The sequence below is a fragment of the Elgaria multicarinata genome, chromosome 5 (genome assembly GCF_023053635.1).
Source record: "Elgaria multicarinata webbii isolate HBS135686 ecotype San Diego chromosome 5, rElgMul1.1.pri, whole genome shotgun sequence".
Classification (NCBI taxonomy): domain Eukaryota; kingdom Metazoa; phylum Chordata; class Lepidosauria; order Squamata; family Anguidae; genus Elgaria; species Elgaria multicarinata.
Genome location: NC_086175.1, coordinates 138,192,736 through 138,219,594, shown reverse-complemented (window position 1 = coordinate 138,219,594; position 26,859 = coordinate 138,192,736). Strand labels below are relative to the sequence as shown.

General features: G+C 47.7%; 3 protein-coding genes across 7 annotated transcripts in view; 2 read left to right on the top strand and 1 right to left on the bottom strand.

Moving 5' to 3' along the window:
- The first annotated feature begins 1,975 nt into the window (after positions 1-1,975).
- Positions 1,976-8,001, top strand: ANAPC15 (anaphase promoting complex subunit 15). 3 transcript variants are annotated; one of them, XM_063127904.1, is made up of 5 exons: positions 1,976-2,046; positions 3,774-3,895; positions 4,119-4,178; positions 5,349-5,489; positions 7,619-8,001. In XM_063127904.1, exons 2-5 carry the CDS (start codon positions 3,776-3,778, stop codon positions 7,664-7,666), a joined length of 369 nt encoding a protein of 122 aa, XP_062983974.1. In that variant the 5' UTR covers positions 1,976-2,046; positions 3,774-3,775; the 3' UTR covers positions 7,667-8,001. The 3 variants fall into 3 exon arrangements, with proteins under 3 accessions (XP_062983974.1, XP_062983975.1, XP_062983973.1); XM_063127905.1 differs by having other exon boundaries at positions 3,770-3,895; positions 5,352-5,489; XM_063127903.1 differs by having other exon boundaries at positions 3,770-3,895.
- Positions 8,002-13,679: 5,678 nt separating this feature from the next.
- Positions 13,680-17,725, bottom strand: LOC134399351 (transmembrane O-methyltransferase homolog). The gene is made up of 3 exons (XM_063127373.1): positions 17,449-17,725; positions 14,918-15,114; positions 13,680-14,085 (listed from the first exon to the last, which is right to left on the bottom strand). The coding sequence occupies exons 1-3, from the start codon at positions 17,708-17,710 to the stop codon at positions 13,765-13,767; spliced, it is 780 nt and encodes a 259-aa protein (XP_062983443.1). The 5' UTR covers positions 17,711-17,725; the 3' UTR covers positions 13,680-13,764.
- Positions 17,726-21,446: 3,721 nt separating this feature from the next.
- ERCC6 (ERCC excision repair 6, chromatin remodeling factor) overlaps positions 21,447-26,859 on the top strand; it is a 49,873-nt gene continuing 44,460 nt past the window's right edge. The window contains exons 1-3 of one of the 3 annotated variants that reach the window (XM_063127358.1): positions 21,452-21,507; positions 22,800-22,899; positions 25,094-25,527. In XM_063127358.1, the coding sequence (XP_062983428.1) occupies positions 22,870-22,899; positions 25,094-25,527 (464 nt within the window). In that variant the 5' untranslated portion in view covers positions 21,452-21,507; positions 22,800-22,869. Of the gene's footprint in view, positions 21,508-22,799; positions 22,900-25,090; positions 25,528-26,859 lie in introns of all 3 variants that reach the window. The other 2 variants (XM_063127359.1, XM_063127360.1) reach the window with 2 other exon arrangements.

Sequence of the window (26,859 nt, the reverse complement as noted above, 5' to 3'; positions counted from 1 at the left end):
GTTTATTTGTTTTTAATTGATCTTTTAAGTATCTGTCTGACTATATAAATTCAAATGATAGCAAAAACCCACTTAAATGAAAGAGTGTCACAATGCTGTATCACCATAATGCTCTGATGGGAAATCAACATTACTGAAGTTCTTAATAGTTTAACAGGAAATATTTCCTAAACATTTCTTGTCATCAAAGACTTTCAAGTCTTTAAAAGTCTAAAACTTTCACCAGTGTTCATCTGTTGTGACTAAAGCATCTTAACAGGCTAAATCAGCCAGGCTTCCCTTCCCCACCTGAGGTCTCCAGAAGCTGACTACAACTCCCACCATCTCCAGCCAGCCTTGTAGAGACAAGTGGTCCAAGACACCCATCCGTAGGGCACCAGGTGCAGGGAGGCAGGCAGGAGCTCTGCCGGGTCAGCTAGGACTACAGCGCCCTCCAGGAATGCCTGCTTTTTCTTTTGTAAGCCGCCTTTCTGCCAAGAAACGGCCCCCAAGGTGGGTCAAAGCAGTCAGTCTGGCTGTGGATGATGGGGACTGCAGTCCAACCACCTGTTGGGTGCCAGGTAGGGGGAGGCTGGCTGGGCTAGGCTAACTGCATTCGCCCTTCATAGAATCATAGAATAGTAGAGTTGGAAGGAGCCTATAAGGTCATTGAGTCCAAACCCTGCTCAATGCAGGAATCCACCCTAAAGTATCCCTGACAGATGGTTGTCCAGCTGCCTCTTTAAGGCCTCTAGTGTGGGAGAGCCCACAACGTCCCTAGGTAACTTGTTCCATTGTCGTACTGCTCTAACAGTCAGGAAGTTTTTCCTGATGTCGAGCCGGAATCTGGCTTCCTTTAACTTGAGCGCATTATTCCATGTCCTGCACTCTGGGAGGATCGAGAAGAGAATGAGTTCTGTTCAGTGTGACAACCTTTTAAGTATTTGAAGAGTGCTATCATGTCTTCCCTCAATCTTCTCTTCTCCGGGCTAAACGTGCCCAGTTCTTTCAGTCTCTCTTCATAGGGCTTTGTTGCCAGACCCCTGATCATCCTGGTTGCCCTCCTCTGAACACGCTCCAGATTGTCTGCATCCTTCTTGAATTGTGGAGCCCAGAACTGGATGCAATACTCTAGATGAGGCCTAACCTGGGCCGAATAGAGAGGAACCAGGACCTCACGTGATTTGGAAGCTATACTTCTAATAATGCAGCCCAAAATAGCATTTGCCTTTCTTGCAGCCATATCGCACTGTTGGCTCCTATTCAACTTGTGATCTACAACATTTCCAAGGTTCTTCTCGTTTGTAGTATTGCTGAGCCAAATATCCCCCATCTTGCAACTGTGCCTTTGGTTTCTATTCCCTAAATGTAGAACTTGGCATTTCTCCCTATTAAATTTCATTCTGTTGTTTTCAGCCCAGCACTCCAGCCTATCAAGATCACTTTGAAGTTTGTTTCTGTCTTCCAGGGTATTCGCTATCCCACCCAATTTGGTGTCATCTGCAAATCTGATCAGCGTTCCCTGCACCTCCTCGTCCAAATCATTCATAAAAATGTTGCCACAAAGACTCTTACTGAAGACAAACATCAGCATTTCTGCTCCTTGCATGTTCTCCCTCCTCTTTCCCCTCGCCCGCACTGCGCAAGCGCAGCAGGTTCCACCCGCGAGGGCTCAGAAAGCGGGGAGGAAACGCCGCTGCCGAAGTTCCTCATCACGCATGCGCGCTGAGCACTTCGCGAGGCTAGAGATAGTAAAAGGATAGAATGACACAACTTCCGGTAGGCGCTGCAATCCATGATGGGCGTCCAGCCGCTCTAGAGTTATAGTCTCTGTGGTGTAATGGATTAATGGGAAACCTGATTAATGGGGAGCAAACAGAAGTGTCTCTTCTCCTCCCCCCCCCAGTATACTTGGGAGCCGAACTGAGCCTCCGAACCTAAGTCTAAGGGACGGGGGGGAGATAACTTCCGGAGCATCGGCACACGTGACGAGTAGCACTTCCGGGGCATCGAAAGATTCGAACCGGGCTCGGCTTTTCCCGCCCCTCCAGGCTTCGCCGGTGGCAGGTGGGGGCCGCGGGGGCCACGCCGGGGCTGGAGTGGCGGTGAGGGGGAGGGAGAGAAGGATTCGGCCGAGGCCGTGGTTCACTGCCCCGGAAGCTATTGGTCACGTGACTCGTCAGTTCAGCCCCCCTTTGTCCCTGAGCTTGGGGTCATGACCCTTGGCTGTTGAGAGAGGAGCCCCCCCCCCCTCTGCTGCTGCCAGTCAGGGCCTGCTCCAGGGTGACACCTTCTGCTCCACGGCAGCTGCCCAGATCCCTGGTCAGGTCACCTCCCCGCTCTGACTGGCAGCTGCTACTGCTGCTGCCAGTCAGTGCCGACAACCCTGAGCTGGATGGACCGAGGGTTGTCGGCACTGACTGGCAGCAGCAGCAGCATCTCCCCAGGGTGCCAGGCAAAGGTCTGCCCCGAGTCCCGCCTGTAGTTGTTGTCAGAGTTTGAACCCGGGACCTTCTGCCTGCAAAAGGCAGGATACAAATAAATATCACTGTCTATCTTCAATTCTAAGACACACTTTTTCCTCCATGTAAACATCTTTAAAAACGCGGTGCGTCTTAGAATCGCGGGTGTGTCTTAGGGTTGTTGTTTTTTCCCTGTTGGTAGTACTGAAATTAGTGTGCGTCTTACAATCGATGGCGTCTTGCAATCGAAGAAATACGGTACTTATTACTAATCTTTCTAAGCTGTTCCATGAGGATTGCGGAGGAGAAATCATTAAAGACATGCATACAATAAATGCACACACCAATAATTTTGTGAGGCCCAGTATTGGGCAAAAGGTGGGATACAAATGAATATAATAATAATAATAATGCAGGGGCTCCGCCACTATGCCAGGGCCCTTCACCCTGTGTGGCTTATGTACTGCTGCCTTCCTTATGCACCACCTCGGGGCTCATGAAAGCCTCCAAGAGTCACTCTCCTGGATTCACGTGAGCCCAAGGAGAGAGGAGCAAGAGATCATAGAATAGCAGAGCTGGAAGGGGCCTACAAGGCCATCGAGTCCAACCCCCTGCTCAATGCAGGAATCCACCCTAAAGCATCCCTGACAGAGGGTTGTCCAGGGCAGGATGGTCTCTTCTGGTTGGCAGCGGCTCATCGGATCTCAGGCAGCCTTTCTCTGGACCTGCTGCCCCATCCTTTCACCAGGAGGCGCGGGGGATCAAACCCAAGACCTCTTGCGGGCAGAGCAGGGGCGTCTACCGCTGAGCCACGGCCTCTCGGCTGCCTTCATCCTGCCAGCAACATCCCCGTAGGGATTTAGGCTGTTGCATTTTCTTTGCTCTCACGCGGATTCCGTTTGGACCCCTGGACTCAGTCCTCCAGAATGGGCGGATCATCACATCCCAAAGAATGCAAAAATTATTTATTCATTATAGCCGAAGCTCTCTGGGCAGTTAGTTCACAGAAACTCTTGTCAGTTCCCTGACTTGCCTGGAGACATTTTGTTCAGATCCCCCTTTTTTTCTAGAACCGAGGGTTTGATGGCTGCTTGTTCAAGACCATCTCTTGCATGTTATCTGTGGAAACCTTGGCACCAAATGCCGCTTCTTTCCTGCCTGTGTTGTGCAGGATTATGTACATTCATCAGGGCTGCGAGGCTGACGTGTGGAGCATCTTTCCTTGGAGACAGGGCTTGATGTCCCGTGATTAACTTCAACGCACTTCCACCCTTTCCCCCCGAAATACGGCTCTCACCTCCCACCAGCCCTTCCTCTCTCGTCCTCAGAAAGACATGTCCACGCTCTTTCCATCCCTCTTCCCACGAGTCACCGAGGCACTGTGGTTTAACCTGGACCGGCCCTGTGTGGATGAAAATGAACTGCAGCAGCAGGAACAGCAGCACCAAGCCTGGGTGAGGAGCGCAGAGAGCAGAGGCCGCTTTGGGACCGGAGGGGAGGGCTTCAGGGTGGCAGACCGATCGGGTGGAGAAAGAGCTTCCCCCGCAAGGGTGACCCTGTACGTTCCTGCTTCCGCAGCTAGCTTCACAAGAAACAGGTTCACCCTGGCCAAACTTGATCCTGTCCTTGATGACCTCTCTGTACTCATTTCTGTCTTCTCTTTCTCTCTCATCACAGCTGCAGAGCATAGCCGAAAAGGATAATAACTTGGTCCCAATTGGGAAGCCTGCTTCCGAGGTACTAACTACCTGGCCCCTTTGGCACACTTGGGGGGACGGGGTTGTATGTTGATGAGGAAGGGGAAGGGCAGTGGATGGGTGAGGAAAGGAAGAGCTAACTTGAGCCTCATTAGCTAAGCATCATCAAAGCTTACAGAACCTTCTCCTGCTCCCCCAAATCCCTGTCACAGGGCAGCATTTGAACTCCCTGGGCACTGTGAAGTTGGACTAAGAAGCTCAGGTGTCATGAGTTTCCAGGTTTATCACCCATTATAGCTGGAGAGAAGGGCTGTTTCATTCATTCATTCATTGCATTTTTATACCGCCCAATAGCCGAAGCCCTCGCTGGCCACTCGCTTTCAATGCACGCAGAGATTTGACTTTTCCCCTTCAGCCCTTTCCTATCTCTCTTTTAAAGGGTGCTGATTTCATAGAATCATAGAATAGCAGAGTTGGAAGGGGGCCATCGAGTCCAACCCGCAGCTCAATGCAGGAATCCACCCTAAAGCATCCCCGACAGATGCTAGTCCAGCTGCCTCTTCAATGCCTCTAGTGTGGGAGAGCCCACAACCTCCCTAGGTCACTGGTTCCATGGTCATACTGCTCTAACAGTCAGGAAGTTTTTCCTGAGTCCAGCTGGAATCTGGCTTCCTTTAATTTGGAGAGGAAGAGAAATTCTGGACTATGGAAAAGATCATAACATCTTTATAAGAGGGAAAAAGGAACAGAGAAGGATGTTTACACAATTTAACTTATGAGACTTTGGGCTAGATGCGTTTCCAATTAAAGCACATTTTTTAAAACCTGTATTCCTTCATGAATCCTTAGGATAGGATGAGATGTAAATAAAATGTAATATTGTACCCCTGTAAGTCCCTGGTACTGCCATGAAGGCTTCCAAGTATATTCAATAAGACAAAGGTGGAATGGGGGACACTGTGGGGGGGGGAGGGATGGGGACACTCAGTGACTGATGCTGGCAGGTAGGGAGGGGATCCACTGTTAAGGGTAGATCAGGTGAGGCAAGGCTTCTTGGCTGAAGGAGCGCCTGCTGATCTGGGAGGGACTGGAAGCAGAAAGGGAGGAGGAGAATCCCAAACCCTGGACAAGGACTCAGTGGGGTTCAGGAACGGGGGCAGACAAGCAGGAATGGCAAGGAAGTGACAGCTGCGCCTTTGCTTTGCCTTAGCAGACTTATGACGAGGAGGAAGAGGAAGATGACGAAGATGACGAGGACAGTGAGGAAGACTCCGAAGATGACGAGGACATGCAAGACATGGATGAGATGAACGACTACAATGAGTCCCCAGACGACGGGGAGATCAATGAGGTTTGTGGGGGAGGGCTCCTCGTTGGGCTCCTTTCCTTGCTGTCACCTTTATTTATTTATCTATTACATTTCTATACCGCCCAATAGCCGGAGCTCTCTGGGCGGTTTACAAAAATTAAAACCATAATAAAACAACCAACAGGTTAAAAACACAATTACAAAATACAGTATAAAAAGCACAACCAGGATAAAACCACGCAGAAAAATTGATAGAAGATTAAAATACAGAGTTAGAACAGTAAAATTTAAATTTAAGTTAAAATTAAGTGTTAGAATACTGAGAGGATAAAAAGATCTTCAGCTGGCGACGAAAAGAGTGTAGGCGCCAGGCGGACCTCTCTGGGGAGCTCATTCCACAGCCGGGGTGCCACAGCGGAGAAAGCCCTCCTCCTGATAGCCACCTGCCTCACTTCCTTTGGCAGGGGCTCACAGAGAAGGACCCCTGTAGATGAGATCCGAACAGAGCCCTGGGCTTCTCTGGGGGACGGGAGATGGGGGGATTCTCCTGTGCAATCAGCAACAAAGCGGAGGGAGGTGGCACAGGAACTTTGGGCTGCTTCACCAGGGCTCAGGTGGCCCACAAGAGAGCAGCACCTGTGGATCTTGGTAGCATTCTCCAGCTTGAAAGTCACCAGGTGCTACTAAAAGCAGCCCTTTGGTTTAGGACATCAGAAGAGCCCTGGGGCTGGATCAGACCAAAGGTGAATCTAGTCCAGCCCTCTGTTCACACAGTGGCCCACCAGCTGTCGACCAGGGACCAACAATGCAGGGCACAAATGCAACAGCACCCTCCCACCCATGCTCCCCAGCAAGTGGCGTTCATGGAGGCTTATTTCCTCTGATACTGGAGGCTCCACTTAGCCATGAGGAATAGTAGCCTTTGATAGCCTTCTTCTCCAGGAATTTATCCAACCCCCTTTTAAAGCCATCCAAATGGGTGGCCATCACCACATCTTGTGGTAGTGAGTTCCATAGTTAAACTCTGCGCTGTGTGAAGAAGTCCTTCCTTTTATCTGTCCTCAATCTCCCACCGATCAACTTCATGGGGTGACCCCACTGGGTTCTAGTATGATGAGAGAGGTTTCAGGTGTCAGCATCCCTCCTGGACAGCGGCAGCTGGGTTTTCCTAGTCTTGAGTGTTTCCTTTGAGAGGAAAGAATGGCTGATAAATTCACAGTCTGAGGGAGTCTAAAGCTGCAGCTCTGTGCACATTTACCTGGGAGTAGATCCCATTGTGTTCAGTGGAACTTGCATCTGAGTAACCACGCTTAGGATCACCGTACGTGTTCTGTTTCTGCCTTCACAAGCTGTAGAGGAAAACTCTGTATATTGCACGACCACAGGGCCTAACAAAACCAGTATTGTACCTCACTGTACCTTTCTGTTTTAACTCTTAAACTGGTTTCTAGTGCTTCAGGCCGAAGCATGCGACAACTTTCTTGTTCTTGCAACATGAAACTTCAGGAGGAATTGAGGGAGACTGAACAGGACTCCTCATTCTTTTCTCGATCCTCCCAGAGTGCAGGACACGGAATAACAGGCTCAAGTGACAGGAAGCCAAATTCCAGCTGGACATCAGGAAAAACTTCCTGACTGTTAGAGCAGTGCGACAATGGAATCAGTTGCCTGGGGAGGTTGTGGGCTCTCCCACCCTAGAGGCCTTCAAGAGGCAGCTGGACAACCATCTGTCAGGGATGCTTTAGGGTGGATTCCTGCATTGAGCAGAGGGTTGGACTCGATGGCCTTGTAGGCCCCTTCCAACTCGGCTATTCTATGATTCTATGATTCTATGATCAGGAAAAACTTCCTGACTGTTAGAGCAGTGCGACAGTGGAATCAGTTACCTAGGGAGATTGTGGCCTCTCCCACACTAGAGGCCTTCAAGAGGCAGCTGGACAACCATCTGTCAGGGATGCTTTAGGGTGGATTCCTGCATGGAGCAGGGGGTTGGACTCGATGGCCTTGTAGGCCCCTTCCAACTCAGCTATTCTATGATTTTCCCAGGGCAGAACTGGTAGTTTATTTAGTTAAATTTTAGCTCATATCCTCTCGAGAGTCCTTCTTTTCACAGAGGCGGTTCCGTTCAGCTTTGCGTCTGACCCCCCTTTTCTCCTCTCCCCCCATCCCAGGTGGATATGGAAGGAGCTGAGCAAGATCAAGACCAGTGGATGATCTAGACTTTGGAGTAAAAGGAACTAAAGACTTGCCCACAGAGCAAGGAAATGGGGAACGTCTCTCCAGGCCAGCAAGCCGATGTAGGTGTTCCAGATCTGGGCTGGCTCTGGGCTGGCAATCCGGTTGCATGCCTGACACCATCCCCACCGTGTAAGCACTGCCCCAGCGGGCTCTCTTGTTTTGCTGAACAGTTATGGACCACCTGAAAACTCAAGAGAGAGGAAAGGATTTTGGTTCAGCACCTGCTGTTTTGCAGCAAAGGCAGCTTGGGCGTGTGTGGTGCATGTGTGTTCTGTCAGTAGAAAGTGTTCTGTCAATAAACCTGTCTGGGATCTGACCTGTGTATTTATCTTACTCTCCTTCCGGTGTGGCCTGAGGTCCGATCACTGTGGCTATGGGGGTCTGCCACGCACCTTGTTGCTCCCTTCCCTGGCCAGGGGTTTGAGCTTGCTAACCTGGATCAATGGAGAAGAGAAGAGCTTCACAGGGGGCAGCTGACCCAATCGGAGGCCTTGCGGTAGGGTAGGAGTGGAATCGCAGTCCGAATGCCACGGGGCGCCATAGAATGCCCTATGAAGAGAGACTGAACGAACTGGGCCTGTTTAGCCTGGAGAAGAGAAGATTGAGGGGAGACATGATAGCACTCTCCAAATACTTCAAAGGTTGTCCCACAGAGGAGGGCCAGGATCTCTTCTCGATCCTCCCAGAGTGCAGGACACGGAACAACGGGCTCAAGTTACAGGAAGCCAGATTCCGGCTGGACATCAGGAAAAACTTCCTGACTGTTAGAGAAGTACGACAATGGAATCAGTTACCTAGGGAGGTTGTGGGCTCTCCCACACTGGAGGCCTTCAAGAGGCGGCTGGACAACCATCTGTCAGGAATGCTTTAGGGTGGATTCCTGCATTGAGCAGAGGGTTGGACTCGATGGCCTTGCAGGCCCCTTCCAACTCTGCTATTCTATGATAATGGTGGATGGAATCTCATTTCTCACAAGAGGGTTGGGATGAGACGCCGCTGCGCTTGGAGGGATCCAGAAGTGAAGGAAACAACCCACGAGTGGGCCTCTTAGGTTGGCTGCTGTTTTTAATTAGTTTTACTTTTGGGGAGGAAACTGTAATAGTTATGTTTTTATTGTATTTTAATGTATTGTTTTATTTTAATCTATTTTAATTGTGCCTGTAAGCCACCTTGAGTGCCGTTTTTTGGTAGAAAGGCGAGGTACAAATCAAATAAACAAATGAAGCCGTGTTCCACCATGTTTGGACATGTAAGATGCGTTTTCTTGCTTTGTGTGGCTTGTCCCACCCGTGTCTTAAGCGTTTAGAATTTTACCTGGGTCTGACTATGAGGCACAAAATGAAACCGGGCCTGTCTCCTTCCACCAGATCCGAGGGTGCAGACGTGTCACCAAAGCCACCTCTGTCTTCACACACCTCCCAGGCCAGACGTCTGTCTGTCACTCCTTTGAAAACGGGGGACGCACTTCAGTCGAACTCCTTCCGTGCTTCCTTTTATTCAATGGCTGGACTTCAACTATTTTCTTTCTTTATTTGTTGTACTTTTAAACCACCCAATAACTAACTTCTCTGGGCGGCGTACAATACATTAAAAACATAAAATACAAACATTAAACAATAGCCTAGGATAAAACTAAGCTACAACAAACAGCAAACAATAAAACCATCTCAGCACATAAAACCAAACTAAAACCAGCAGGAAAATAAATTATTAAAAGCGCTAAAAATAGTTCTTAAAATGCCTGGGAGCACTCCTGAAGGAAATCCCCGCAGGCAAGGAGCTCTCACACCCATAAATAATCGCTGGATAGGGGAAGTTTGCTACAGCAAGAGGAAGGATCTCTCCTCCTCCTCTGTGTGGCTCAACTTGTGCAGGGTTCTGGGCCACAGTTAGTTCTGCTAGTTGCCAGAATGTTCTTGCAAGCACAAGAGCTTGAATAATGCTTTGTAAAAATGCTCAGTATTATTATTATTATATTTATTTATTTATTTATTTATATAGCACCATCAATGTACATGGTGCTGTACAGATAATACACAGTAACTAGCAAGACCCTGCCGCATAGGCTTACAATCTAATAAAGTTGTAGTAAACAATAAGGAGGGAAAGAGAATGCAAACAGGCACAGGGAAGTGTAAACAGGCACTGGGTAGGGTGAAGCTAACAGTATAGAGTCAGAACAAACTCAATATTTAAAAGCTATAGGGAAAAGAAAAGTTTTTAGCTGAGCTTTAAAAGCTGTGATTGAGTTTGTAGTTCTCAAGTGTTCTGGAAGAGCATTCCAGGCGTAAGGGGCAGCAGAAGTAAATGGAGGAAGCCGAGTAAGGGAAGTGGAGGTCCTTGGGCAGGTGAGAAACATGGCATCAGAGGAGCAGAGAGCACGCACTGGTGGGAAACCAGGCATCCCCGAAGCTCAGAGGGTTGTGTCCAGTGGTGGCTTTGCCTTAGCGGAAAGAGCTTATCCTTGTGGAGGTCAGAAAGCACCATTTTTGCCAATTAAACTTCCCCTGCTGTACCCAAAAGCTGCTCCAGAGGTTTTGGGGATTGAGGACTGCAGCAGATCAGGGGATTAGCAAATGCCAGGGGACCCAACTTGCAAAAGTACTTTCCACTAAGGCAAAGTGGATATAACCGGAAGCGTTTTCAGGCTGGCAAACCAAATCTTGATTTCAGTTAATGAATTTCTTCAGCCTGCATTGCAGCGGTGTGTAAAAGGGAGAGAGTCCAAAGCCTGTAGGATTCCCATGTGAAACTCTTTCGAAACGTCATTCGTTCATCGTGTTTTTGCTGTCGCCTGTTTTGTACTTTAATTGTCTGCTCCTGAACTTGTAAGAAATAGTGTGAGTTGGGAGAGGAAAAGATTCTCCAATCCTGTACTAACAATCTTTAATCACGGATCCCAATATTGTTGTTTGTAGAAAGTACTTTTGCCAGAACCAGCGGGGAAGGAGGCAAGAGCTGTGAGCTCACGGTCCTAAGATTTTAAAAGAACTTCATAAATTACTGCTCTATGAACTATACGCCCTGGTTGCTGAGGAAGCAATAACTTGGTGGGGACAGAGGAGTACGGAGAAACACAAGGGTGACCTGACTGCACAATCCGTGCAAGTTATGCTGACGGTATTTTAGACACATTACTGAAATATCTCATTAGCTGAGAGTTGTTCTCCAGTCTGCATGGAGGCTAAGCAGAGAGCTACTAGAGAGAGGCCCCCTTTTTTTGGTGTGCATGTCCCTACATTTATTTTATTTATTTATTTATTTACATTTATATACCGCCCCATAGCTGAAGCTCTCTGGGCGGTTTACAGAAGTTAAAAACAGTGAACATTAAAAACAAGTATACAAAATTTAAAACCATCAAGAACATAAAAACAACAATATCCTTTTAAAACTATTCTGGGGTTAATTAAAAAAATAACTCAGCATATGTTGTTAACTGCCTGGGAGAAGAGAAAAAGTCTTGACCTGGCACCGAAAAGATAACAGTGTTGGTACCAGGAGATCCTTGTCGGGGAGATCATTCCATAATTGGGGGGCTGTCACTGAAAAGGCCCTCTCCCTTGTTGCCCTTGCGGGAACCCCTCCCTAAACATGTGCACTTAGTACCTTTATCTAGGGCAGCCTTCCTCAACCTGGGGCGCTCCAGATGTGTTGGACTACAACTCCCAGAATGCCCCAGCCAGCTGGCTGGGGCATTCTGGGAGTTGTAGTCCAACACATCTGGAGCGCCCCAGGTTGAGGAAGGCTGATCTAGGGTGACCCTATGAAAAGGAGGACAGTAATGTAGGAAAGGGAATTTCAGCAGGTGTCAATTGAAGTGGGTGAAATTCCCTCTTCATCACAGCAGTTAAAGCTACACTAGCTATAGTAGACTGGCCAGATACAAAAGAGGGCAGGGCTTCTGCAGCTTTAACTGTTGTGATGAAGAGGGAATTTCACCCACTTCAATTGACACCTGCTGAAATTCCCTTTTCTACATTACTGTTAAAGATACAGGAGCCCTGTCCTCCTTTTCATAGGGTCACCCTACCTTTATCCCCTTTTAGGCACAAGGTTAAATGTGTTCTGGTCTCCTGTGCCTTTCATGGATTGTAATCATTTTTGAGGCCGTTTTAAATCACCTTCAGTCATTTAATGGCCTAGTTCCCCTACTCCCGCTTCTGTTTAATATAGAGCGGGTGATTTTTTGTGTGTGCGTTTTTAAAAAATCCTGTTGTTTTAAAGCTGCTTTAGTACCATGAGTGACTGACTGCATAGTAGAAATTGAATTTAATTCACATTGCAAAGATTTTGGAGAGTTCATCTCTTGGCTCTTAGGGAGGTACAATGTTTTGGATCAGTCTCGGTGTGCCAAATTCTCTAATGCTCTGAGCAAAGCCCATCCAAAATTTCCAATCTCTGCCTTCTTCCCCTAACCACGAGGTCCCTTTTGCCCCCAGTATTTCGCCCGCAGTGAAAGAACCATGAGAAAATCAGGGCAGATACTTTTAATGACTGCTCTCATTTAGATCCTATTTCTAAATGCAGTTTCAAAGCAAAACCATTTAAGCTTTCCTCTTGCCTTATTTTGTTGTTATTATTATTATTATTATTATTATTATTATTATTATTATTATTATTATTATTTATTTATTTATATAGCACCATCAATGTACATGGTGCTGTACAGATAACACAGTACATAGCAAGACCCTGCCGCATAGGCTTACAATCTAATAAGTTGTAGTAAACAATAAAGAGGGAAGGAGAATGCAAACAGGCACAGGGAAGTGTAAACAGGCACCGGGTAGGGAGAAGCTAAACAGTATAGAGTCAGAACAAACTCAATATTTAAAAGCTATAGGGAAAAGAAAAGTTTTTAGCTGAGTTTTAAAAGCTGTGATTGAGTTTGTAGTTCTCAAGTGTTCTGGAAGAGCGTTCCAGGCATAAGGGGCAGCAGAAGAAAAAGGACGAAGCCGAGTAAGGGAAGTGGAGGTCCTTGGGCAGGCGAGAAACATGGCATCAGAGGAGTGGAGAGCACGAGCGGGGTAATAGTGTGAGATGAGAGAGGAGAGCTAGGCAGGAGCTAGGCAGTGAAGAGCTTTGAAGGTCAGTAGGAGAAGTTTATATTGGATTCTGAAGTGAATTGGAAGCCAATGAAGAGATTTCAGAAGTGGAGTGACATGGTCAGAGCGGCGAGCCAAGAAGATGATCTTAGCGGCAGAGTGGTGGACAGAGACCAGCGGACTGATGTGAGACGAAGGAAGGCCAGAGAGAAGAAGGTTGCAGTAGTCCAACCGAGAAATAACCAGTGCGTGAACGAGAGTCTTGGCAGAAGAGACAGACAAAAATGGTCGAATCCTGGCAATATTATACAGGAAGAAACGACAGGATTTCGCTACTGCCTCGATATGAGGAATAAAGGAGAGCGAGGAATCAAATATAAAGCCAAGACTACGAGCTTCCTTGACCGGAGTAAGCGTGACATCGTTGACAGTAAGAGAGAATGAGAGGTGAGGAGCAGGTTTAGGAGGAAATTTTGAAACTGAACTTGACCTTGACCTAAGGTCTTTATTTTATACTCACAATTTCTATTCTAGAAACCTTGGCCGAGAAGAAACCGCTAACTAATTGCTGTATTGCTCAGTCCTGAAGCCTGGCAAGACCAGCCTTCAGGGCCTTAGATCTGCATTATCCAGCCATTCCAGCTTAGTAAAGTTCTCAGAGCGAGAGCTAAGGAGATCAGCTTTAAAAATTTAGCACCATTTCTTTGATGAAAGGCAGGGTATCAATAAATTAGAGTCGGAAAGGGGAGGAGGCCGACCTGCGCTGTGCCTTTTCCCTGTGTTTCAGGAGAGCTACAAAAACTGGGAATCTGCCCTAACATGAAATCATCAGAGCTGCCAACTTGTTTTCCACCCTGTACAGTGAAATTGTACTTGTGCCCTTCTCTGGGTCGTTTACAGTTTTGGGCAAACCAGGCTGTGGTCTCTTCCCACCTCAGTCCTCCTCCTAGCAAGATGGGAAGCCTTTCCGCTTCGTGGCTGCGTCTCCGGCTCTCACAGAAGCAGGCCGCCCTCTCTAACGGGGCTTCTTGTCACTGCAGACCGGTGTAGGTGAGCTGGGCCATGCCGTCGGGAATGGCCCGGAAGTACTGCAGGCTGGTCCTGTGGATGCGCCACTTGTACTTGCCGCTGGCCTTGACGTACTGGAGGAACTGGGGTGCCCCGGGGAAGATGACGTTGTCAGCCAAGATGGTGGCCCCCTCGGGTAGGAGGTCGTGAGCCTCCAGCAGCTGCAGGTCCCGGAGGTAGCAGCGCTTCCAGTGGCCCATGAAGACCAGGTCCGCCTGGAACAGCCCAAACTTCTCTTTGAGCTGGGGGATGACTTCCTCCGAGCGCCCCACTATGAGCTCCACCTGCGTGGAGGAGAGGAGACAAGGTCAAGGGAGAGGCCCCCGGGCTGCCCAGAATCACCAGCCAGGCTGACTCCGTCGAAGGAGCCGTCTAGTGCGACGTGCTTTCCCTGTTAGAGCCGCCTGGAAGCTCCCAAGCCAGCCTCATTCCTACTGTTTGTCCGTCCCCTCCGGCCGATAACTATGGATTTGCTAATTCAGCCTTCCCCAACCTAGAGCCCTCCGCTCGCTCTCTGGGCAGTCCACGAAACAAAACTTAAAACCATAACGATAGCAAAACAAAATATGAGAACCTTTAAATATAAAAACCTTTAAACAATGAAACCAACATTAAAAAACCAAGGTAAAAACCTGCAGCGGTGCAAAGGAGGAAAAACACGTTAACACAATTTATAAAGCCGAAGGACTCAAAAGCCCAGGAGAATCAGAAGGTGCCCCAAAGACCAGCATGTCACAAGTGCCTCTTTGGGGAGGGCGTTCCACAACAGGGGTGCCAGCACTGAAAAGGCCCTCTCCTTACTAGCCCCCTGGCTCGCGTCATTTGGCAGGGGCACCCAGAGGACTAATTTCCTGTCCAGGCAGGGATATATATGGAAAGAGACCTGGCCACAAGGCATTCAGAGCTTCGTAGGTTAATACCACGCTGGGAATTGTAATCCAACACATCTAGGGGCTGTGTGTGAAACTAGGGCCGGGGGGGCCCACGCCCTGCTGCCTTCTCTTGTGAATGCAGAAGCTTTCACTGGATAGCTCTGCTTGAAATCGCTCTAGAACCTCCCAGGACCCAGGCAGCAGCCGTTGGGCATGGGGTGTGGCGGAATCTAAAGCCGCTCACCGTGTCGTCATCAAACCCAGCGAGCCGGATGATCTTCTCTGCCACGGATGCTTTGTGCGCGTCCATCTCCACGGTGTACAGCCGGGCGCCCAGTGGCAGCGACTGGGCGATGAGGATGGTGGCATAAGCACAGTACGTGCCCAGCTCTAAGACGGTGAGGGGGGCCTTCTCGTAGATCAGCCGCTCCAGGATCTTTGCTAGAAGCACCAGAGAAATATCACATGGGATGGGGGTGGGAGAGAGAAAGGAAGGGTCACATAGAATCATATAATAGCAGAGTTGGAAGGGGCCTCGAAGGCCATCCAGTCCAACCCCCTGCTCAATGCAGGAATCCACCCTTAAAGCATCCCTGACAGATGGTTGTCCAGCTGCCTCTTGAAGGCCTCTAGGGTGGGGGAGCCCACGGCTAGCCAGCGACTCCGGTCCCCTCCTCATTTCTTAGTTTAGAACCAAACTGAAATCACACGTATATTTTAATCTCAGTTGAACTTTAGAACAGTGGTTCCCAATTGGTGGTCCGTGGACCCCAGGGGGTCTGCGTAATACACCCAGGGGGTCCGTGGCACTATTCACATATTCACCATTCATTTCTGGAGTCCACTGATGATGAATTCCTACCAGAAGTAAAATATAACATCACTGAGCACCTGCGTGATTTAGCGACTAGCTTCAGATTACTTCCCTGCACCTAATCCTGAAAACTCACGGAGAAGGAATCCTTTTCAATGTTGTGATGTACAACTAACAACTCTCTCTGTGGAAGAGCGAGACGCACTTGTTGAAGTGACTTGTGATGGTTCATTGAAATCATTTTTCAAAGAATATAGACTGGACCAATTCTGGGTGAAGGTTTTTCCTGATGATAAGAAGTTAGGTGAAAAAGCTTTGAAACGTCGAGTTCCCTTTTGTTCCACATATCTTTGTGAACAAACATTTTTGACATTTTGTCGAAATTTTCGACATGTTCGGGACAAAAAGTGGCACGATTTCTCCCATCACATTTAGGTTTAGTAGCTGCTACACATGTCATAATTTGTTCAATTGTAAACTAAGCCCCTTCCAACTCTGCTATTCTATGATTCTATGATCCTCCCAGAGTGCAGGACACGGAATAAGGGGCTCAAGTTAAAGGAAGCCAGACTCCAGCTGGACATCAGGAAAAACTTCCTGACTTTTAGAGCAGTACGACAATGGAATCAGTTACCTAGGGAGGTGGTGGGCTCTCCCACACTAGAGGCCTTCAAGAGGAAGCTGAATAACCACCTGTCAGGGATGCTTTAGGGTGGATTCCTGCATTGAGCAGGGGGTTGGACTCAATGGCCTTGTAGGCCCCTTCCAACTCTGCTATTCTATGATTCTAAGTTGACAAGTCTCAAAGCAACTATCTTTATACAGAGGTCACTAGCAAAAACAGATTTCTTCTGTATTGTGAGGAATGACATGGGCGGCCTAGCTTCTCTTATATAAGGATACAGTGGTGTAAGGCTTATTACTCGACATCTGCCAGACCCATTTTGCTCAGTTTGGTTTTAAACAAAACCTTGAGCAGTGTAGACATGCAGAATTTTTTTAAAGTTTTTAAAAGTTCAAAGCTTGAGCTTTAATAGCCAAACGGTACATTTCCACGCTCTGGCTAGAAGCCCGAGATGGTTGGGGAACTACAACTCCCACGTAGCTCCACACAGCACAGGTGTGCAGGGAGAAAAGCACAAAGGTGGAGACAGATGGCTTAATGAGCGGCGTAATGTTCCGTAATGGAATGGCAGAGCCATCAATTAGACACAGTCTGAAGCAGTTTCATTAGACAGAAAGAATGGCGTCGTCCGGGAGGGGGATGTATCTGGAATGAGATGAAATCGGAGGCTGCAGAAATTGCTCTCTTGGAACCTGATACAGGATTAGTAGCTCTGCTGCTTGCTTTAGGAGCTTCATGGCTTCCACAATGCTCTGCTTGTAAACTAGGCTGACCATATGAAAAGGAGGACAGGGCTCCTGCATGTTTAACAGTTGTATAAAAAAGGGAATTTCAGCAGGTGTCATTTGTACGCATGTTGCACCTGGTGAAATTTCCTCTACAGCACAACAGTTAAAGGTGTAGGAGCTATACTAGAGTGACCAGATTTAAAAGAGGGCAGGGCACCTGCAGCTTTCACTGGTGTGATGAAGAGGAAATTTCACCAGGTTCCCCATATATACAAATGACACCTGCTGAAATTCCCTTTTCCATACAACTGTTAAAGATACAGGAGCCCTATCCTTCTTTTCATAGGGTCACCCTATGTAAACTTGGAAATAGATGCGGTTAATAAAAAGACACAGAGTGTCCAAGGCTCTCTCTATCTTTTCAAAGAAACAGACCCTGTAAAGAGGCATCTCTGGAACCTTTATAGGAAGAAAGAACCAAAGAGAGAGAGAGAGAGAGAGAGAGAGAGAGAGACCTGCAGGATTCTTTGCCTGGTGTCCATGTTTATTTATTTACCTATTTCCTTTCTATCCCGCCCAATAGCCGAAGCTCCGTTCCCAATCCACACCTTTTTGGGGTCCTAAATTGCTGAGGTACTCGCAGTGATGGCTCCACTGGTCAAAGGTCTCCAGGATGTGCAGTGGGTCGCCAGGGATGGAGTGGGTCAAGACGTACTGGAAGGCCCTGTCCTGCTTGGGGATGCCGGTCAAGCAGTCCCGCAGCCGTCGGGCCAGCACCGCTCGGTAAAAGAGCAGGAAGTAGTGGCGGTAGCGGATGAGCAGAGTGACCACGAAGGGGATGAAAGCCAGAGCGATGGCTGGGGAGACCATTGCCGACCACGAAGTAGCAGCGGGCTGCTCTTCTCAGACCTGGGGGAGACACAGGCCGGCCGGCCTCTGGGTTAGGCTGCAGTCCTATAGCTGCTTACCCAGGTGGAAGCCCCTTGGGACCCAATGGAACTTGTTTCTGTGTAGATTTATTTATTTATTTATTGCATTTTTATGCCGCCCAATAGCCGAAGCTCTCTGGGCGGTTTACAAAAAGTAAAACCATAGAAACCATTCAAAATATAAAACAAACAGTATAAAAACATAATATAAAATACAATATAAAAACCACAGCCAGGATAAAATCAAGCAGCAATGCAGAAATTAATACCTATTTTAAATACAAATTTAAAACAGCAAATTTAAAATTAATTTGATAGACTGTTAAAATGCTGAGAAAATAAAAAGGGTATAGTGTAGGTGCCAGGCGAACCTCCTTAGGGAGCTCATTCCACAGCCAGGGTGCCACAGCAGAGAAGGCCCTCCTGGTAGCCACCTGCCTCACTTCCTTTGGCAGGGGCTCACGGAGAAGGACCCCGAGGATGACCTTAGGGTCCGGGCAGGTACATATGGGAGGAGGTGTTCCTTCTGATAGCCTGGCCCCAAGCCATTTGTGATAGGTTTACAGTTAATCTACCCTACTTATTACATTATCATAGAATCATAGGCCTTAGCTAGACCTAAGGTTTATTCCGGGATCGTCCCTGCCTGCTCCCGGGATATCCTGTGTGTCATTTACATAGAATCATAGAATAGCAGAGTTGGAAGGGGCCTACAAGGCCATCGAGTCCAACCCCCTGCTCAATGCAGGAATCCACCCTAAAGCATCCCTGACAGATGGTTGTCCAGCTGCCTCTTGAAGGCCTCTAGTGTGGGAGAGCCCACAACCTCCCTAGGTAACTGACATGAACAGAGATGACCCCGGGACAATCCTGGGATAAACCTTAGGTCTAGCTAAGGCCATAGAATAGTAGAGTTGGAAGGGGCCTACAAGGCCATCCAGTCCAACCCCCTGCTCAGTGCAGGAATCCACCCTAAAGCATCCCTGACAGATGGTTGTCCAGCTGCCTCTTGTGGCTGTCCAAAATCTGATGAATATGAAGCAGTGCTGGCTCCAGGTTTTGCCCCTCATGCTCTTTCTTGGCATTGCAAGGCAGAGAGCCAGGGAGCAAGTGGGCCTTGGGACCTCCTTCTTACCACCACCACCACCACCACCACCAGGCAGGTAAAGAAGCAGCTTGCCATGGTGGAAAGGAGTAGCAATTCCAGTGGGTTCGTGTAAGTGTGCCTCTACTAGGGGCTCGGACCTTGGCAGGTGCTCAGCCATACCTGTCCTTGATGCTGGTACTGATGTCAACCACGTGGGAACACTGAAAACAGATCTATTCCAAGCATGTATCAGTGGATCTTGACAATAATATTTGGGTGGGTCACAATTATTATTTTTATTGCATTTATATTTCCCCTTTCTTCCAAGGAACCCGTGTGGTGAAAGGGTCTCTTGCCATTTTATCCTCACAACAACCCTGTGAGGTAGATTTAACTGAGAGTGCCTAAGAATACCCAGTGAGCTCCATGGCTGAATGGGCATCTGAATCTCTCTCCCTCAACCCTAGTTGAACATTCTGCCCACACTGGTGGGTCTGAGATTTTGGACCTGGGTTAAGGCTGCTGGCTGTACAATGTTTATTGCTTTCAATCAGCCTCCCATATATATATATATATATATATATATATATATATATATATATATATATGTCTTTAATTTGGTACCCACGAGCTGCCACCATGTGGATAATCATAAGATTTCGACTTTATCCAAACAGCTTGGGAGCAGGGAGAGGGTTTGCATTTGCGGAATGAGAAGGAAAAATGGGCTAGCCAAGAAAACCAAGGGGATACTTGAGGAAATTGGGAACTTCATGGCTTTGGGCATTACTTTCCCCCCCACCCCTCTGTGTCTCACCTGAATCAGTAAAGACAGCGCAGGCCCAAGGGGGCATGTGTCACTCTTGTCAGGATGCAAGGATAGGAAAGCAGCTCTTACCTGCCTGGAGCTGCCGCTCAGTTCCTCCCTGGAAGCTGAACTGCAGAGCCCCACTAGGCTTACCCAGGCATCAGGGCGAGAGGCCAACTCACCTGGCAGCCCATCCATATAAATGATTGATCATGTCACCAAAGCTGCCTCTTGGGTTACCTGCTTGCACCTGTCATCTTGGAGCCACTAACCAGGAAGAGTGAGCTCCCTTTCCAGAAGCATGGCAAAGTCCTCTCCAGCCTCAGGCGCTCTATAAAATTATTCTTAATCTACGTCCCTCTTGCTGCAAACTTCGGCAGGTTCATTGGAGCAAGAAATACAGGGACATATTCATCTCAGATAAAAAAAAACCCTTCACAGTTGCTGCTAACAAATTTTGTGTATTGGTTTTTAAATGTTCCATGTTTTTAATTTTTGTAAACCGCCCAGAGAGCTTTGGCTATGGGGCAGTATATAAATGTAATAAATAAATTAAATAACAAATACACTTCCCAAGGCTGAGACATCTTAGCACTTTCCTTTTCTGGGGTTTGATGAAGAAAAGAGACATATTAACCCAGCATTCTTTCCGCACTGTGGCCAACCACAGTTCCCCAACAGGAAGTCCACCAGAAGGACAGGAGTGCAACAGAAGTGTACTGGGGATAATACCGATCCATCTTGACCAGGGCCAGCCCAAAATGTTTTTCTGCCTGAGGCAAAGAACAAGATGGCACCCCCTCTGGTGTCATGTACAAAAGGCTTTCTTCAAGACTGAACATCTTTCTTCAACAGGACAGCATCCTCTGGCACACCTGAAGGCAGCCAGCTAGCTTAAGTGGCATAGGGGAGGCGACTTGGCACATCATTTTCTTCTCCATCACCTTGCTGCCACCTCCCACAAGTAGTTGCTGGCTGAGGCAACTGCCTCATTTTGCCTAATGGTAGGGCTGGACCTGGACTTGGCTGGTAGCCATTGATAGCTTTCTCCTCCTCCAGGAATTTGTTGTCCTCAGGGGCCCTTCTCCATGAGCCCCAAAGGAAGTGAGGCAGGTGGCTACCAGGAGCAGGGCCTTCTCTGCTGTGGCACCCCGGCTGTGGAATGAGCTCCCTAAGGAGGTTCGCTTGGCACCTACATTATATGCTTTTAGACGCCAGGTGAAGACCTTTTTATTCTCCCAGCATTTTAACAGTCTATAACTAAATTTTAACTTGGTGTTTTAAATTTGTAATTTTGCATTGCTGCTGTTTTTATCTGGTTGAGCTTTTATATTGTATTATATATTATGGTGTTGTTTTAAACTTGTTTTTTTAATTTTTGTGACCCGCCCAGAGAGCGGCCCGCCCTTGGGGCATGTGGACACGGGTCCGCTTAAACTGAACACGTGTCGCTGAATTTGGGCACAACCACCCTAATAAAGGTGGTTAACGAACAAAAGCACTGCGGTGAAAAGTTATTCCTCCTCCCGCCCGCTTGTGTTTTGTGGCGCCTTCCAGATGTCTTGGACTCCCATCCCATCATGGCTGGGGATGATGGGAGTAGTAGCCCACCCGGGGGAGGCTGACGTAGCCGCCCATTCTACTCCACCCCCACTTAGGGCTCAGCAGAGTCCCGGATGGAGGCCTGGCTTCGCGCAGGCGCCCTGAGCAGCCCCGCCGCCCGCGGCCCAAAATGGAGGCCTCTGGAGAAACCGGAAACTAGGAGCCGGCGCATGCGCGGAGGGAACGCGAGGAGAGAGGGTTTCCCACGTCGTTCAGCTGCTGGAGAAGGGGGGAAACGCGGGTGAGGAGGGGGCGGCCTTGAGTGGGGGGGGGAGAGAAGCCTCATTCGGGTTTTGTAGGAAGGGGGGCTTCGGGGGGGACCCCAAAGAGTGGGGGGGGAGTGAAGCCTCTTCCTTGGGGCGCTCTCCCTGCCTTGTCTTTATTCTGGCAGAAGCTCCGGTGGGGGGTGGGGGTGGGAGTGGGGCTGCTGCCCACGGGCGCCCCCGCCAGAGTTCCCCGTGGGGGGCTCTGAGGCGCCCCAGCTCCCCCCCCACCGGTGGGCTTCCTCGGGGTCATCCACAGCCCTGGAAGAAGGCGCTGGGCCCAGCCTCAGTCCCCTGAAGAGGGGGCGGGTGGTCGGGCAGGTGTGAAGCCCACGGAGTCAGCCTAGGAAGACACGCGTCACTGTCCTCCCTTGAAGGCAGAGAAGAAGGGAGTGAGGAGGGGGAGGGTTTTTCCCCCCTCAGGAGACCCCAAAGGGGACCACCACAACCCCACACACGAAACCGCTCCCCTCTCCTCCTCCTCCTCCTCATTATTATTATTATTATTATTATTATTATTATTATTATTATTATTATTATTATATTACCTGCCTGGTAAATATTATTATTATATTACCTGCCTGGTAAATTATATTATTATTTACCTGCCCGGTTTATTATTATTTACCTGCCTGGCCCCTAAGGTCATCCTCAGGGGCCCTTCTCCGCAAGCCCCTGCCAAAGGAAGTGAGGCAGGGGGCTACCAGGAGGAACAGGGCCTTCTCTGCTGTGGCACCCCGGTTGTGGAATGAGCTCCCTAAGGAGGTTCGCTTGGCACCTACACTATACTCTTTCAGATGCCAAATGAAGACCTTTTTATTCTCCCAGCATTTTAACAGTCTATAACTAAATTTTAACTTGGTGTTTTAAATTTGTAATTTTGCATTGCTGCTGTTTTTATCCGGTTGAGCTTTTATATTGTATTTTATAGTATGGTTTTATACTGTTGTTTTATACTTTGAATGTTTTTAATTTTTGTGAACCGCCCAGAGAGCTCCGGCTATTGGGCGGTATAGAAATGTAATAAATAAATAAATTAAATATTGCATTTTTATACCACCCAATAGCCGAAGCTCCCTGGGCAGTTCACAAAAACTAAAACAATTCAAAGTATAAAACAAACCGTATAAAAACATGATATAAAATACACATTAAAACTGATTAAAACATACCATATACATCCTTCTGCTGCCTTCTCCACCACCCCGATATGTGGGCGGGTGGGCGAGGGAGTTTCCTCAGCATGTGTGCTCATTGCCCATCATTTCAGGTTCGGCTTTGGATTCGACGTCTTCGATGCCAGGACTTTGGACCTGTGGCAGCAGCCATCTGTCGAAGTGATGTGCTTTGGGGACGACGACGACGACATGGTGGGCAACCATCCATTTCATCGGGGTCCCAGGCAGTTTGCATTTGAAGGAGTATTTGCTCACTGTGTTTCTAGATATTGGGGAGACAGATGATCTGGTAGGGAAGGAAAGACTCTTGTACAGATTATATTGGCTAGGGGAGTAGGATCTTCTGGTGGAATTCTGTGTTTTGATGAGGTTGATCTATTTGTGTTTGGGTAGGATCAATTGTATCTGAATCTTGTTCAGTGATGAATGGCATTCCTCAAGGGGAAGTGTGGTGAGTCCTCCTCCTTTTAATGTCATTATTAATGAATTGTCAACACTTATTCCATCAGATGCAGAAGATGAGTTTATATGCTGATGATTGTGCCATGCGGATGCATGGTGCAAGTATTAAGTTGGTGGGAAAGAAATTGAATGAAGCTTTTTGTGAAAGTTAGAAAAGCGGCTTAGAGTCTTTGCAGAGAAAGCTATTTGAATTTTTATGGAAGACAGATTCAATTTCTTTCAAAATTGATGCTCTGAGCTGTAGTCTTTGATAAGCTAACTTGTCAGCATATTTTATACGCTGACTCCATTATTTTATTCAAGCTCGGTAAATCATAGAATCATAGAATAGCAGAGTTGGAAGGGGCCTCTAAGGCCATTGAGTCCAACCCCCTGCTCAATGCAGGAATCCACCCTACAGCATCCCTGACAGATGGCTGTCCAGCTGCCTCTTGAATGACTCTAGTGTGGGAGAGCCCACCACCTCCCTAGGTAATTGGTTCCGTTGTCGTACTGCTCTAATAGTTAGGAAGTTTTTCCTGATGTCCAGCTGGAATCTGTCTTCCTTTAACTTCAGCCTGTTATTCCGTGTTGAATCATTTTGTTTACTGCTTTGGGGGCAGATAAAAGATTGTTATTAATGTTTTATTGGCACTATTGGATCTATTCTGGACTATGAGTGTCAAGCTTATGCTTCTGCCTTAGGGATGTTGTCACTGAAAGTGGATTCCATTCAGATTGTTTGTGGAGCTTTTATTATGGCTCCTTGCAATGTTTTTTTTTTCAAAATAGGGTTGCTTATAGATATTTTGCTTGTCCCTTCTCAACAGGGTTTGTACTACCCCAGCGATAGATCAGAGTTGTGGAACAAACAGGTCTATGAGTGTGGGAAACATAGAGATTAAAAACAGAGTTATTGAGCATCTTTTGTCTAATTGGAAGTTCTTATTGTAAGATGTGTACTGAGGGCTGTGAGACCATGCAAGTTGCTAAGGTAGCTATAGTGTTTTGTCTCTGGGCTTGGAGTACAGAAAAAGTTCAGGTTGTCTGACTGGATTTGATGGCAGAACTGATGGCTCTGGTGCTGGCATTGGAATGGGTTCAAGACGTTAGGCCAAAAAGTGTGGGGGTTCCATTTTAATGGATGAGGCAAGGTTGGCATCACATCTTTCTTGTCTTTCCCTGGAAATGGTGATTGCAGGCAGGCTCTGCTGACGGTTAGGCAAGGCCTGTAGCTCCGTGAAGAGGCGTGGGGAAGGTTCCAAATTAAATTCCTAGCAATTCCAGTTAAACTGGATCTCAGGACCATTGCATTGCACTTTAGAGAAGTTGCCACCAGCCAGAGTGGTGTTCAGCAAAGGTGTTCATGTGTTCAGTTAGGTCCAAGGGATTCAGTGGCATTTACACCCAAGGAAGCATGATTTAAGATTAAATTGATATGATTTTTATCCCTTTTTTCTATAGCTGCAGGGTTCAACCTGTAAGTTATATCTTGTTATTTAAAATTCTTTATATAAAACTCCCAAATAAACAAACACGTTCAATTCAGTTAATATCTAGTCTACTGTTTCAAGGCATCACATCGTTTGCCACCTTCTTAGCAATCCTGTGAGAGCAAGAGAGATCCCTGTACAGCTTTCTTTGACTCGGGGAATGAAGGCTGGGAAATTGTGTTTTCCCAAAACCACTCAGTGAGTCTGCTGTGATTGAACAGGGGCTTTTGAGTCTCAGATGCTCAAATAACAAAAAGTGGCTTTTAATGAGAATTAAAGGTTTTAAAGGTATGTAAACAGGTCCTCTTATCGTAGCCCCTTGAGCTGTATCTAATCCAGGGGAATGGGAATAATTAGAGATCCTGCATGATGATGAAATTGTACTGGTGTTTTTAGTGAAAGTCTGAAAAGTTAAAACCACTGATCTGTAACTCTTTCTTGTGTTTCAGCAGAGGATGTCTGCTGAGAAACCTCAGCCAGAAGGTAGCATTCAAGGACAGAATCATGGTACCAGTGGGAGTAATTCAGGTGATGCAGAAGTAACAGAAGCCAAGCACGGAGGCGAATCGCCCACCAGTGAGACTCACATGGGACACATTGAGGAAGCACTTGTCTTCGAGAACAAGTTATCCGCCTCAGCGGCAGATGCTTCTTCTGGAGCATTAAGAAAGGGGCCGCTGCTGCTCATTGACAGGCAGCAAATACAGTCCGTGGCGCCTGGGGCCCAGGCAGATGAGCTCAAAGGCCTGAATGTTGATGTGTATGACCAGGATGTATTGGAACAAGGAGTCCTTCAGCAAGTAGACAATGCGATACATGAAGCAAATAAGGCAGTGCAAATTGCTGATGCAAAAAAAGAACAGCAGTCTGTATTGGACGACCTGAGGTAAGCTAGTTGACATCTTCCTTTTGAATTAGACGTTAAGTGTATAAGCATTGTGGGAATTACGAAACAATATGTATCAGATTTGGAGGTGAGATAGGACACCTTTCAACTGCTGAATTAGAAGTCTTATGCTATCCTTCAGCGAAAGTTGATCTCATTCCATCAAATCATAGAATCATAGAATAGCAGAGTTGGAAGGGGCCTACAAGGCCATCGAGTCCAACCTCCCGCTCAATGCAGGAATCCACCCTAAAGCATCCCTGACAGAGGGTTGTCCAGCTGCCTCTTGTGTGGGAGAGCCCACAACCTCCCTAGGTCACTGGTTCCATTGTCGTACTGCTCTAACAGGAAGTTTTTCTTATAATGTCTTCCTTATTTAAGTTTCATGTACATCGCCCTGAAATCCTTTTTGAGATGAAGGGTGGTTTATACATTTTTCAAATATATAAGCAGATGCTCAGAACCCCGGTCAGTTGATCCAGCACTCAAAATATTAAGGTAAAATCCACTGATCGCTTACTCTGGGTAAGTCTCATTGAAGCCAGTGGGACTACACCCAGGTGATTCCGAAGTAGTTTGTGGATTGGTGCCTGCAGGAGGACACCTGGCTCCACTGATCAGAGCCCCATTGCTGGCATTATAAACCATTGCTGGACGTCACAGCTCCACATAAAGGAAGAGGTGTCTTGTCTTTGTCATAGTTGCCTTCATGGCCCCGCCAGTGGGGGGCCATGAAAGCGACTGTAATTTTTGGCTGCCATCCTGTTTCATTAATTTCAGTGGAAGTTTTCCCATGAATTTCTGCAAGAGTAGGCTTGTATTCATAATTACCTCCTTTTATATAAAAAGCCATGAGGCTTGGCATATGGGGGCCTGTCAGTAATCTGATGGAACACCTCTCCCGACATGAACCTACCCGTACACTGCGCTCAACATCTAAGGTTTTCCTAGCCTGGAGAAGAGAAGATGGAGGGGAGACATGATAGCACTCTTCAAATACTTGAAAGGTTGTCACACAGAGGAGGGCCAGGATCTCTTCTTGATCCTCCCAGAGTGCAGGACATGGAATAATGGGCTCAAGTTAAAGGAAGCCAGATTCCAGCTGGACATCAGGAAAAACTTCCTGACTGTTAGAGCAGTACGACAATGGAATCAGTTACCTAGGGAGGTTGTGGGCTCTCCCACACTCAAGGCCTTCAAGAGGCAGCTGGACAACCCTCTGCCAGGGATGCTTTAGGGTGGATTCCTGCATTGAGCAGGGGGTTGGACTCGATGGCCTTGTAGGCCCCTTCCAACTCTGCTATTCTATGATTCCAAGTGCCTAGCTCGGTG

Excerpts from the sequence above, each read along its gene's own strand:
- LOC134399351 (XM_063127373.1), bottom strand. The coding sequence starts at position 17,710 with ATGGTCTCCCCAGCCATCGCTCTGGCTTTCATCCCCTTCGTGGTCACT. Across the intron at positions 15,115-17,448 it reads CAATTTAGGACCCCAAAAAG|CAAAGATCCTGGAGCGGCTG; the intron begins GTGTGGATTGGG and ends TGGTGCTTCTAG. Across the intron at positions 14,086-14,917 it reads CTGGGTTTGATGACGACACG|GTGGAGCTCATAGTGGGGCG; the intron begins GTGAGCGGCTTT and ends TCCTCCACGCAG.
- ANAPC15 (XM_063127904.1), top strand. The coding sequence starts at position 3,776 with ATGTCCACGCTCTTTCCATCCCTCTTCCCACGAGTCACCGAGGCACTG. Across the intron at positions 4,179-5,348 it reads TTGGGAAGCCTGCTTCCGAG|CAGACTTATGACGAGGAGGA; the intron begins GTACTAACTACC and ends GCTTTGCCTTAG. Across the intron at positions 5,490-7,618 it reads ACGACGGGGAGATCAATGAG|GTGGATATGGAAGGAGCTGA; the intron begins GTTTGTGGGGGA and ends CCCCCATCCCAG.